General features: G+C 32.9%; 1 protein-coding gene across 6 annotated transcripts in view; it reads left to right on the forward strand.

The window, feature by feature from the left end:
• The first annotated feature begins 62 nt into the window (after window positions 1–62).
• Window positions 63–13,733, forward strand: part of LOC118185894 (procathepsin L-like) — a 178,259-nt gene continuing 164,588 nt past the window's right edge. For 3 of the 6 annotated variants that reach the window (XM_035355836.2, XM_035355835.2, XM_035355833.2), the window contains exon 1: window positions 64–304. In XM_035355836.2, coding sequence (XP_035211727.1) covers window positions 203–304 — 102 coding nt within the window. In that variant the 5' untranslated portion in view covers window positions 64–202. Of the gene's footprint in view, window positions 305–13,733 lie in introns of all 6 variants that reach the window. The other 3 variants (XM_035355834.2, XM_035355840.2, XM_035355832.2) reach the window with 3 other exon arrangements.

The raw sequence follows: 13,733 nt of genomic DNA on the forward strand, positions 1-13,733 counted from the left end.
CGAGAGGTTACTCAGAGAGCAAACGGTCAAAAGATGAACTGACACGTGCGGTGCGCTGTATGCGCGACCTTGAATTTACCGTCTAGTTTAAGTTTCGATTTCGGTGTACTCTCGTCCGAAATTCACGTTGATTCATTATTGGTTTAAACTGCTTTAGTGGTGGATGAAAAGAGCTGCTTAAAGTGCGGAATAATTAAAAACGATGTGGTATTTTAAGTATGTGATGATTTTTGTGTTATTTGACCAGACTCTGACCGTTACCTTAATAGACAAGAATTATGATGCATTATGGTCAGTGTATAAGGTGAGAATTTACTTGTTCTCATGTTATTTGTTATGGCGCGATAAAACCTAAATTTGCGATGGTTACAGTACGTGATGAAAGTATATATCGGTAGTATTGTATAGAATTGTTGAAATGAAATTGTATATGTTATTATAGTATATCTTAGTGAATAATTGGCAGACTAATAGTATCGCATGAATTGTTGTAATGAGTAATTTGCTTATATTTATAATCAGTAGTTAAAAGCTTATTTCTTTTGACGGTAATAATCAAAATCTCGAATAGTATTTTCCTACATAAATGAGTTTAATTTTCACTGGGAAAAACTATGGAAAAAAACAATCATAAAACAATCTCTGTAGAAAAACGCACAGACCATCAGTCAGAAGATAGGTTATCTGAAAATGGCAAAAAGACGAGGGCTATTCAATCCACCTAAGAGAAGTGATGCCGTCGTGGACGACTTTTAAGATAAATTGCCTCGCAGTTCCTGGTACACATGGGGAAATATCGGTGTGAAGAATGTGAGTGTAAATGTAGCTGCAGTTTGGATTTGAATACAAAAATATTGATTCAGTATTGCAATTTTTTTATTTGATTCAGTGTTTTTTTTATTTTATTTTTTTATAAAGTTCGTGAGCTTTGGCAAATTTAAAAGGCATGGAATGAAAAGAAGTTGCAGGGGAGGACATGCATATTTTTATTTCTGATCTTCGGAAGTAAATACAGTGTATTCTCGATTATCCGCGCTAGTTATGGGAAAGTAGGTTATGGAGAATTTACAAGCATGGATAATCAAACTTTCAATTTTCATTCTATTTTCCTACATCCTATACCGCTGCGTATTTTTTTGAAGCGCTGTTTCATCATTGAATTTACTTTGGTTGACGAAGTCAAGAGTTTCTACAGAAGTCATTATTTTGCCTTAAGACTGCTGTAATCGCCAATATTTTCTTGGCTGATCTTTGGAATATGGTAACTGGTAGTTTGGCGACATTTTGGAGGCGATAAAGGTTACTACCTAGGACTTGGTAATAATGTGAGAAGCACTCAGTTCCAATTACGCATTATTTTGTGTGAGAGAAATGAGAGATCATGAGATATGTCATGTGACATTAATGGACGAATTACAGTTGTTTAATCGGAAAAGGAGGATAATTTGGAAAAGCTTCATTGTGTGTTGTGTGAAATAGTGTTAATTTTCGGATTGCATGGCGCTATGTAAAGTGAATTCTAAATTTTTAATGCGTTTATCTGATAATAATAATAAGTTGAGATTGTGTGAAAAGAAGGATATTAGAAGATTAAAAGGCAGTGCAAGAAATATGGTGAAAATGGACGTTTTATGAAAAGGAGTGTAAGAAAGGGTACGTGGTTTGCTGAAAGTACACTCATGTCCAAAATTATGTTTACATGCATAAATTCACGGATTTCTCAGAGACTATGACTTATAATTTAATGAATTTTCGTGGAATCATACATAACATGATGACACATAAATGCAAAATAAAAAATTGAAGATCACCTCATATGATATAAAATTGTAGCATGAAACAATAAAAATGGTAATAAAGTGTGACAAAGAGGGTTAAGAAAAAAAGGAATGATTCAGAAAAAGAATCAAGTCTTACGAATTTAATATGATCTACCCTGACTTGTACACACATATCACAACGTGTTTTAAGGCTGGAAATAACGTTGTTAACCACAGTTTGGGGAATTAATCTCCACTCTCCACTCCAGCAATGCTGTCTTCAGAGCATTTACATCTCTAGGAGGAGGATGTATACGTGCAATTGCTCTTCCAAGGTAGTCTCATAAGTTCTCTATCGGGTTAAGGTCAGGAGAGTTTGGTGGCCAAGGTATTCGCTTAATGTCTTCACTTTCAAGGAATTCATCAACGAGGTTTGCTCGATATGGACGGGCATTATCATCCATAAATAAAAAGTCAGGTCCATATGCACCCCTGAAAAGTCTTACATAAGGATCTAAGACCTCATCTCGATATATCTGGCCTGTCACAGATCCGCTGCTGAACACGTGTACGGGCGTACGTCCATCGATCATTATTCCTCCCCATACCATCATACCTCCACTACCGAAACGGTCACGTTCCACAATGTTCGAGGGATCATTTCGTGTTCCTGACTCCTTCCAGATGTAAACACGTTTAGAATCACCAGTTAAACTAAACCGCGACTCATCAGTAAAGAGAACGTGGGGCCATTGATGTTCAGTCCAATTTTGATGTTTTTTACACCAATTAAAGCGATCCCTCTTTTTCTGTGAAGACAGTAAAACACATACCCTTGGCTTTCTGGCATAAAGGCCTTTTTCATTAAGCCTTCTGTATATTGTTTGCCGTGATGCAACAGTTCCAGTGGCGGCTGCAAGCTCTGAACTTAACTGGCGAGCAGTAGCCTTTCTGTTACGACGGGCAGTTAATGCCAGATACCGATCTTCAGAAGCAGTTGTCATTCGTTTCCGACCTTGTCCAGGCCTCCTTACAACACTTCCATCATTTTGAAACTGTTTCCATAGCTTAGAGACTGTCTGTCTTGAAATATTCAGACATGTGGCTGTTTCCATGATTGACTGCCCTGCTTCTAAACGGCCGATAATTTGCCACTTTACAGATTCTTCCAAATTATACTTCAAAGCCATAACAAACTGCTTTGAGTCCCTACACACTGAAATCAAACACTATGTTGTAGAAATTCACTCAAATATTCAGTTTGCGCAAAGCGCTTGATTCACCCTTGGATGACGTAACGCCTAGATTTGCATATCACAAACCGTTTGATTACTTTTGATTGGATTAATGCTAATTAGGCTTGGTTTTCACACATTCCCTGCAAATACGGATCACATTGATTCGATATTTCATCGAATATCATCATTTTTGGGTATGTAAAGATAATTTTGGACATGAGTGTAGTTTGAGTATAGGTGAAATTTTATTAATTTCTTATTACTTGGTGAATAGACTTCCAGTTGACTACTGGATTTAGGATTTAGAAATTAGCAGTAGTACTGCAGCGACGTAATGAAGATTCTGAAAAAGATTAGGCAAGTTAGTATTTTTAATCATTTGAGGATATTATTTTTATGCATTGTTCTAAATGTAAGGAGTAAATAAATTAAAATGATAGTATTTGAAAATTGTTATTAGCAGTGATTTAGTTTAAAGTAATTAGGATTGTAATCTAATTTTTATTAATTTAATGTATGTGCTTATTTATATTTTAAGTAGTGTTTTTTAATTTAATTATATTTTAATTTAATGATCGTGATTTTGTGAGTTATATGTTTGTAGTATTTTGGAATATGCTTGAGTAGTATACGTTGAGTATTTTCATGCATTTTCGTGAAATTTTTCGAATTTATGAGAAAAAAGCAGTGTACATGGATATAGTGAAGAGTATGCGCAATGCCATTTTTGTGCAATTCTGGGATGGTTTTTTAAGTAAAAATAAGTCGACGTGTACATGGTTTAGTGATATTTTAATTAAATGATAGTTATTTTGTGAATTTTATGTTTGTAGGAATTTGGTATATGTTTTAGTTGAAGTAAACGTGCATGGAAATAATTTAAATATTTCACACTAAGTATTTGTAATGTTTGCGGTATGAATTCATTGGTGACGTTTATAATATAATAGATAATTTAGAGGTAAAAGTTTTTAGATATTTTATTTATTTTATACGTGGAAATGTTCATATTTGGAAAGGGTATATACTTTTTCGCGATAAGGTAATTTCATATATGTTCTTTTTACCGGATTTAAAGATTCAGAAAATTGTCATGCATTTTCGTGAATTTTTTCTAATTTATGAGAAAAAAGCAGTGTACATGGATATAGTGAAGAGTGTGCGCAATGCCATTTTTGTGCAATTCTGGGATGTTTTTTTAAGTAAAAATAAGTCGACATGTACATGGTTTATGTGTATGTGTTATTGTGAAAAACGCGCAAGGAGTTTCCGATTGTGCACTTTTTCCCAATTTTGCAGTGAATATTTGTCATGATTAAGCAGTTTTGTTAGATAAAATTTCTAGTATAAGTGTAATTTGGCTAGTAGATTGTTGGAAAAAGTGTTCAGTAAATAAAAAGAAAAGAAACATGTCTTTACTTCGTGAAGACAAAATGGCGGCGGAAAAAAAAAAAAAAAATAGAGGGTTGCTGTAGCAGAGTTGGTCGCGAAATTTTCGCCAAGTTACCATAATCCAAAGATCAACCATCTTCTTCACTCATATTTTCAGTATCATTGTTTTGTGACATTTGAATTTTGTGTTTTGTGATTTTCAAGCTTCATCTGCTATTGAAACAATAGTTAACATCTTTAACCGCAGTTTCTTTGTCTTTAGGCATCTTCTCGTACTTCTTCAGATGTCTTTCTTTTCGTTGTTAAGCGTCTTTCGTCTTACGAGCATCATCTCTCTCTCTCTTTTTTTACTTTTTGCCTTCATACAAAAATATATAATTTACTTCTTTTTCTTCTTCAATTTTCTTCTCTCTGTGGGCTCCGGTGCTTCTCAATTTTTAAGATAAATTACGATTTTAGCCAGAGCGCACCGGAGCCCTAAATAAGATGAGCTCCGATACTTCTTTTTATAAAACTGAACCACAATTTAAAGGGAACAAATTTAGAATTCCTAACGTTTTAGTTTAAAAATAAGCAGACCTTGCAATACTCTATTTCCCTAGAAATAAACTCATGAGAACATGAGACGTTCAAGTAAAGTCCCCTCACTCACATGCGGAAACCAAGTGGAAGAAAATGCATGCGGAAGAAAAGCAATAAATTTGGGGGAGTTTGTTTAGGAACGGCTAAATTTCTCGCCATGCCATTGTATCTAGTGTATTGTTACCGATGCTTACAGTTAGTTATCCTCGCAGGAAGGAAAATTTGTGTTCTTAAATGTGCGTTAAGTGACAGCGAGTACAATAAGAGTGAAATACTGAGATAAACTGCTCAAGCACGTCCTATACACCATCTTCCCACGGTATCCACTAATGGGGGGAGGGGAAGCGTAACCAACAACTTTACATTTAAGAGTCCGATTCATTTACCCCTGACACCGATCTTCTTGATGGCTATATAATTATATCAACAGAGAGCCGCGGTCAAAGCGAATGTTCTCCCTCACCAAGATTCCCCTCATTTTTTGTTTTCACTCACTCATACACTCATTCTGTTTCGCCCTGGAATTTTCATCAGCTATACTTTAAGTATATTTAATTTTTGTGATGATAAAAGAACTCCCCCCTCCCCCTTACGATAAGAACTTAAATTGGGCCAGAACCCACCGGATCTCAACTCTGGTGCTTCTTAGTTTTTGTAATAAATCAAAATTTCAGCCGGAATGCACCGGAGCACTGAATAAGAAGGCTGTGGCACTTCTTTTATGTAATTGAATAATAATTTTATCTCGAAAATTTTATTTTAACAATAAAATTATATTAAAAATCCCGTATTAAATTTCAATTTATATCTTTATATTTTATTTAATTTTAATTAGTTAATTACTTCAATCTGTAATTATTTCAATAAATAGTAATTATCTGATAATTATCAATTAAATTATAATTAATTAATTATATAATAATTATTGATTAACCCCTTAACTGCCGTGGGCGTATATATACGCCTTGCTCAGCCGATGCGTTAACTGCCCCAGGCGTATATATACATCCTTCCAAACTGCTATCATTTGCTTTGCGCTGCTACACCTAAAATTATTCGCAAAGTTAACGTATCGGCTGTGCATCTGGGCGCATCTGGGGCACTTAACGCATCGGCTGAGCAAGGCGTATATATACGCCCGCGGCAGTTAAGGGGTTAAATAAATTATTGATAAAACAATTTATAAACATTAATTAATTTGATAATAATTAACTATTCTATTTTAAATTTATTAATGAGTTTAATAGTCATTTTATTCATTTATTTACTCTTGTTCCTCTCTGCTGATGGTCTTCCATAGGGCTCCGGCATTTCTAATCTTAGAAATGAAGCGCTGGTCCTAGCAATTAATTGTTCCCTCTTTTAGAAATTCAGCACATGTCGTCGTATAGTTGGGACCTTCGTGACTTCCTTCTTTGACTACGTCGTAAGTATTTCCTCCTTTAACTTTAGTTATTCTGTACAGTCCAAGATATTTTGGTTTTAATTCCAAATGTGGACCAAACTGTGTTTTTTATAGCTACCAAATCTTCGAATTTGTAAGGTCTTGGTTCTCTTCTGAAATTGTATGTCTTGCTATTTTCTTCCTGAATTTTAAATAGCTGTTACTCTGCATGTTTTCTAAGTTGTCCCAAAGAGCAAATGGTGTGGTATCTATACTTCGCTTTAACGTTTAATAGCCTGCTGCAGTTCATTTGTGTATTTGTACCACTGGGCCGGATTTTCAAAAGATAACTTGGTTGATCTTTGGATTATGGTAACTTGGCGATTTTTTGGCGACCAACTCTGCAACAGCAACCTTCTATTTTTTTTTCGCCGCCATTTTGTCTTCACGAAGTAAAGACATATTTCTTTTCTTTTTATTTACTGAACACTTTTTCCAACAATCTACTAGCCGAATTACACTTATGCTAGAAATTTTATGTAACAAAACTGCTTAATCATGACAAATATTAACTGCAAAATTGGGGAAAAGTGCACAATCGCAAACTCCTTGCGCGTTTTTCAGAATAGCACATACACATAAACCATTTACACGTCGACTTATTTTTACTTAAAAAAAAAATCCCAGAATTGCACAAAAATGGCATTGTACACACTCTTAACTTTATTCATCTACACTGCTATTTTCTCATAAATTATAAAAATTTGCACGAAAATGCAAAAAAAATTCTGTGAATCTTTAAACTTCGTAAAAAGCACATATATGAAATTACCTGATCGCGAAAAAGTATATACCCTTTCCAAGGATGAACATTTCCACGTATAAAATAAATAAAATATAAAAAAATAAAAATAAAAATAAAAATAAAAAATAAAAAAAAAAAAAAAAAAAAAAATACATAAAAATAAACAAAAATTCACTAAACCATGTACATGTTGACTTATTTTTACTTAAAAAAACATTCCAGAATTGCACAAAAATGGCATTGCGCACACTCTTCACTATATCCATGTACACTGCTTTTTTCTCATAAATTCGAAAAATTTCACGAAAATGCATGAAAATACTCAACGTATTCTACTCAAACGTATTCCAAAATACTACAAACATGTAACTCACAAAATCACGATCATTAAATTAAAATATAATTAAATTAAAAAACACTACTTAAAATATAAATAAGCACATGCATTAAATTAATAAAAATAAGATTACAATCCTAATTACTTTAAACTAAATCATTGCTAATAACATATTTCCAATATCATCATATTAATTTATTTACTCCTTACATTTAGAACAATGCATAAAAATAATATCCTCAAAGGATTAAAAATGCTAACTTACCGAATCTTCATTACGTGGCATGCACACTTCCACTATTTCACACAACACACAATGAAGCTTAATACAAAATAATATAGTATTACAGTTTTCCAAATTCCTCCCCCTTTTCCGATTAAAGAACTACAATTCGTCCATTAATGTCACATGACATATCTCATGATCTCTCATTTCCCTCACACAAAATAATGCATAATTGGAACTGACTACTTCTCACATTATTACTAAAGTCCTAGGTAGTAACCTTTATCGCCTCCAAAATGTCGCCAAACTACCAGTTACCATATTCCAAAGATCAGCCGATAACTTTGAAAGAACTGATATGATAGTCTGATTGATACATTCGACTTGACCGTTGGCTCTAGGCAAGCCGGTAGTGATTAGATGATGCTTAATGTTCTCTTTAGAACAGTAATCGGCAAATTCAGTGGAGGTGAATGCTGTACCTCTATCCGAAATTATTTGGGAAGGACTGCCAAATACAGCCTTTTGTACCTACAACTTTGCTATTACTTAAAAAGATGTTGTGGATTTTGTCGGATAAATCCATACAAATTTAGTAAATGCATCGTAGTAAATGCATCGATAACCACTAAAATGTACTTATAATTTTTGTTTGTACTCTCCAAAGGTCCGAGGTGATCTAAATGATACGTTTTTAACGGCACATCTTCTTTGTGTAATATATGTAGGAGACATCCTCTCCTTCCTCTCTAATAGTTCACAAGAATACGGTTAACAAAATTTGATATGATATTTTCTATTTTCTGTCTTAGTTTAGGGATAAAATAATACTGCTCGATGTTTTTCTCAATATATTTGACTCCTGAATGTGTTTCTCATGAGCATTTCTTATTATTTCTTAGCATACTTTCAGGCACAGCCACTAATTCTTTGCCATCAACAAATTAAAATAAAATTCCAAATCTGTTGCAGTAATCTTCATAACTAGAAATTTTAAGAAATTCTTTAATCGCTTTTATTCTGTTATCCTTATCTTGGGCCGATTTTAACTTCGGTAAGATGTTATCTACTGAAACACAAAGAGTATTGATGGGGGGTTTGACTTAGAGCATCAACATGACCCATCCTAGCACCAGAGCGATGCTCAAATCACGTACAGTCAAAAGTCGTTAATTCGGACACCCATAACCCGGACCTCAAAGCTACAAATTGACGCATGCGCGTAAGACCTTTACGGCTGCGAACAGGCGTGTGCGCGTGCGCAAAATACGTTTACGAATGCGTGTTTAATGTATAACGGACGGTATAAGCTAAGCTAAAATTATCTAATTCACTTAATGTTGCAGATTGCGCTGTTCCTTAATCTTCTAATTGGATCCGGCTTATTATTTTTTGCAGATTGTTAGAGCAGTTTTATAAAAGTAAGCTTGAACTTTCCATTATGTGAAAAAGAATTTCTGATTCTGGAGCTATCAAAGGATCTACAAAGCGAAAGCATGTTCCGATGTCCATCAAACAAAAAGTGAAATTGCTGCAAAAAATGGATAAAGGCATATCCTTTGTTTATCTAAACTGTAACGTTTGTTTATCTAAACTTCGTTTATCTTTAACGCCGTGGTGCGCAATGAATTAAAAGTTGATCTGTCAGCACTATCCTTATCTTCAGGGCAGATGTTTTTATTTTATTTGGCTTATAATTCCTTACTAAATGTATTATTTCATCTCGATGTACTCCGTCTTTGATATGATTTAAATCAAATTCCTCGTCATTATAATTCGCTTCCGATAGCAAAGAAAGTGACAGAGGTTATTGAAAACGAAAAAATTTTGATTGGCAAATTAGTCGGTATTCTCGACACAATTATAGCACTTAAATAGCGGAACTTTGTAACTGAACAAGAAATTATGTCTGTTTATAGAATTAAAGAGAATGTATTATCACATAAAAAACGAAACAACTTACATTGGAAGAAATGTTTAATAAAGTAAACAAATAAATATTAAGCTTTTTTTTTTTTTTTTTTTGTAAATTTTGATACCCCTTAGATCATAATTGTTCTTTATTTCATAAATTACAGTTTCATATTTTTAATTTTATAATTTCTGCATGCCATCTAACCAGATTTAAACTGATGATCTATAATCTGGAAAAATCGATAATCTGGAATCACCGAAGTCCCGACGAGTCCGGATTAACGACTTTTGACTGTAATTAAATTCTGGTATTAATAAAGACCAACGAGCAATACGAGTTGATAAGTTGCGTTTCGACATAGTCTTTTCAAATGCATAACAGTCAGTAACAATTTTAAAAGTAATTCCCACATACAGAATTTCTTTAATGCTTCTATGCTTGCTAGAATTTCAAGTTTGTAACTAGAGTATTTCTTTTCCATGTCTGTGCTCTTTTTACTCATGAAATAGGTAGGGTGGAAACTATTATCGTTTGGAGACCTCTGCATTAAAATTGCTCCATATCCCTCTAAGCTAGCGTCAGTGTGCAATTCAGTCTCATAATTGGGGTTATAGATTCCTAAGACAGGCTTTTCAGCTAATAATGACTTTAACAGATTGAAAGAATTTCTTTCCTCCTTCGCAAATTTAAATTTACGATCTTTTTTTAAAGAGATCACTTAAAGGCTTAGCAATAATGGAAAATTATAAATTTCCTGAAATATCCGGTGAGTCCAAAAACACTATGAATTGGTTTCAAATTAGTCGGTTATGGAAAATTAAAGACCGCTTTTGTTTTTAAAGTAGATGGAAAAATTCTACCTTCTTTGATAACATGACCCAAGAATTCGATTTGCTTTTTCAAAAAATGAGATTTTTTAAAATTAATCTCGAGTCCGTATTTGCTAGCAAGCTTTAAGACCCGTTCGAGCCATTCGATGCTTTCTTCAAGGGAGTATGACAAGATTATTACGTTATCTATTTATGGCAAAACAATACCATCATTAATTAAAGCTAAAAAAATGGTGTTGATTTACCTTTGAAATACAGCTGGAGAATTGCATAGACCAAAAGGAACTTTGAGAAATTGCTATTGACCTCCGTGTGTTACAAATGATGTATACTTCCTGCTATCCTTGCTTCCATCAACATGGAAAAACCCATTTTTAAGATCAATTGTACTAAACACATGTGATCCCTGTAACCAGTCTAAAATATCTTCAATTAATGGAAGTGGAAACCTGTCTTTTTACTATTACTTTATTCAATCTCCTATAATCAATACATAAATGAGGTGTTCTGTCTTTTTTTAAGGATTACAACTGGGCTACAATATTCTGAAGAACTAGGTTCTACTATTCCTTGTGCTAACCATTCAGCTACTTGAGCTTCAACAATTCTGTTTTCTGAAAACAGCAACCTACGAGTCTGATGAAATATATGTTCATTATCTTTTACCGAAAGGTTCATTTCTATGTTTGTTGTTTTAGTTTTACATGGTACAGAACTCGAAACTAATTGTTGCACCTTATCTCTGAAAATATATAGAACATCAGATTTAATATTTACTTCGGTTTCCTCACAAATTAAATCAATCGGAAGAATAAAAGAAGTATTTATTTCTTTTATGCACTGAGATTTTTTTCCTAATCATAACTGCATTTTCATTTATTAGAGTTTCACCCTGCATTAACACATTAAGTCCTATGATGACATCACAAGGCATAACATCATTCTCCACTACAAAAATGTCAGCATTACACTTAAAGTTATCAATTTAGATATATTCTTTAAAACAGCCTAATGGTTCTACTCGGCATTTTCCAAACCCCATGAAAGTAGAATTCAAAGGATGTAATTCTTCAACATTTAATTTATCAAAAACAGATTTTCTAAGCAATGTTGCTTGATTTTCTAAGCAATGTTGCTTGATAGGTCTATTAATGATTTTAATGTTAAATTACCAATCATTATCATTGTTCAATTTTGATTCAAAATTGACATTTAAAGTGGCTAGTTCTGTTTTCGAATTTCTTTTAGAACATTCCGAAGCTTTATGACCAAACGCTTCACATTTAAAACATTGAATTCCCTTATCTTTATGAATACGGTTTATAGAAATATGACTTGTCAAACCACAATTAAAACAAATTTTATTGTTATGATTTTCAGTATATTTCATAACAGATTTACCATCATTCTTCAATTTACTTTTAGTCATATTTACGTTTTTTGAGTTAGTTTTATCGTTAAAATCATGTTTTGTTTTTGTTCTATCGAAAGCACCTTTATTTTTTGCAAAATCGCCTTTCATTACTTCGTACACTTTGAGTTTTTTTTTAAATTTGGTTAAGTTTGTACATTCATACAATATAATTTAGTTTCCGTGCCTACCATTTATTCCATTTGATTGTACAACTTCGTGTCTGCTTTAAAGGGCGTTTAAGCTGTCAATTATCTATTTTTTGTGGTTAATCTTGTTATTTAAGCATGGGTACCAAAGCAAAATGCAAATTCCTTGTTAAAAATGGAAAAAAAAAAAAAAAAAAAAAATTGGGCTCTTGATATGCTCTCAGAATGGTGCATTGAAAGTAATAAATGACTTGAAATACTGAAAATAATGTGGCTGAATTTGACATATTGAAAATAATGTGACTGAATTTGGAGAAGAATGTTGTCCAGTCTTTTTTGCTGTCCTGTCATCCACCCTTTCCAGACCTGAAGTACAGAAGTTACTCTTAACAGTACAAGGGACTTTAATTATTTAAAGGTGACTTTTGGCATAAATTAAACTGGAAGTCTCATATTCAGTCAGTCTCAAGTCACTTTTTGAGTAGAGTGATTGTTTAAAGCAATGAGCTAGATCCCTTTGGGGATGCAATAGATCAACTTTAAACACTATTTATAACACTGTTTATCCTGCCTTTAATTACTTATTGCCATGAATCACTTATTTTGCAGGTAATCAAGTTTTAAGAAAATTGGTGCTTTCACAAAATCAGGGTCTAAGCCTCATTACTGGGGCCGTCAAATTAACACCGATTGGTGCTGTTCTTTTGTTGACAAAAAATAAACCCATTAAAATTATCATTGGAAAAAAACACTGTTTCTTTCTGAAAAATTAATTAGATCTGGAAATCATTACTTGATTAATTATACAACAAACATTGAATATTTAAAAACACAAAATTGTTTTGTTCTGTTTGTCCGGGATGTTAAATGAAATTTTGAGCTGCCAGTTAATGAATGGTTTACTAAGTCATTTACTTGAAGTTGTAAATGTTGATCTCGTGAATCACATTTCAAAAGAAACAACTCTAAAAATGTTTGAGGATATAGTGGAATTATTAGAGCTGCTTTTGGTATTTGAATTTTGACATTCCACTAGATGGCTATCTGATATCTTGTGCCCCCGAAATCCAATATATTTGCTATAGTTTCAGTTCTGTTTAAAGATTCATCTCTTAGACACATTATTATTTTTTTCTCTTTAAGAAATATATTAATTTAATTTTATGTTGCTTTTAAGTGATCTAAGTCATCTTTTAACTAAAACTCTCTCCCCTTCTCCTTCCCGTTTTAGTTACATGATAGCAACCATTGTTAAAGCGGTTGTATTAATAAAATTTGAAAACTGGCAACGTTTAATTGTTGTCATTTGCAAACTAATGGAATTACTAGATTAATAACATTAATTTATATCTGAGGAAATAGTGTCTCTCATTAAAAGTTTTTTATTTTTTTATTTTTTCTTCTTTTACCCAAAAATTTAAGTTGTAACTTTCACAGTTTGTTTGGAAAATCCAGTTTGATATTTCAGTGTCTGATGCAAAGTATAAAATTCTCTAATATCTCGAATATGGTTGAAAGACATAAGCCCTCTATTGGTCTGGTGGTCACACTTCATGAAATTCTGTCGTAAATTTTTAAAAGACGTGGCAGATCAAACATACAAAAAAAACTTCTGTCCATTAAAACAGAAGAATGGTTTTGCAAATTCCACTCTTAGAATGCTAAACAATTTATAATTATTTCCCCTCTGGTCATAAACTAGAA

Source organism: Stegodyphus dumicola, chromosome 9 (assembly GCF_044657685.1).
Source record: "Stegodyphus dumicola isolate Sdum_Otavi_A_Nest chromosome 9, ASM4465768v1".
Classification (NCBI taxonomy): domain Eukaryota; kingdom Metazoa; phylum Arthropoda; class Arachnida; order Araneae; family Eresidae; genus Stegodyphus; species Stegodyphus dumicola.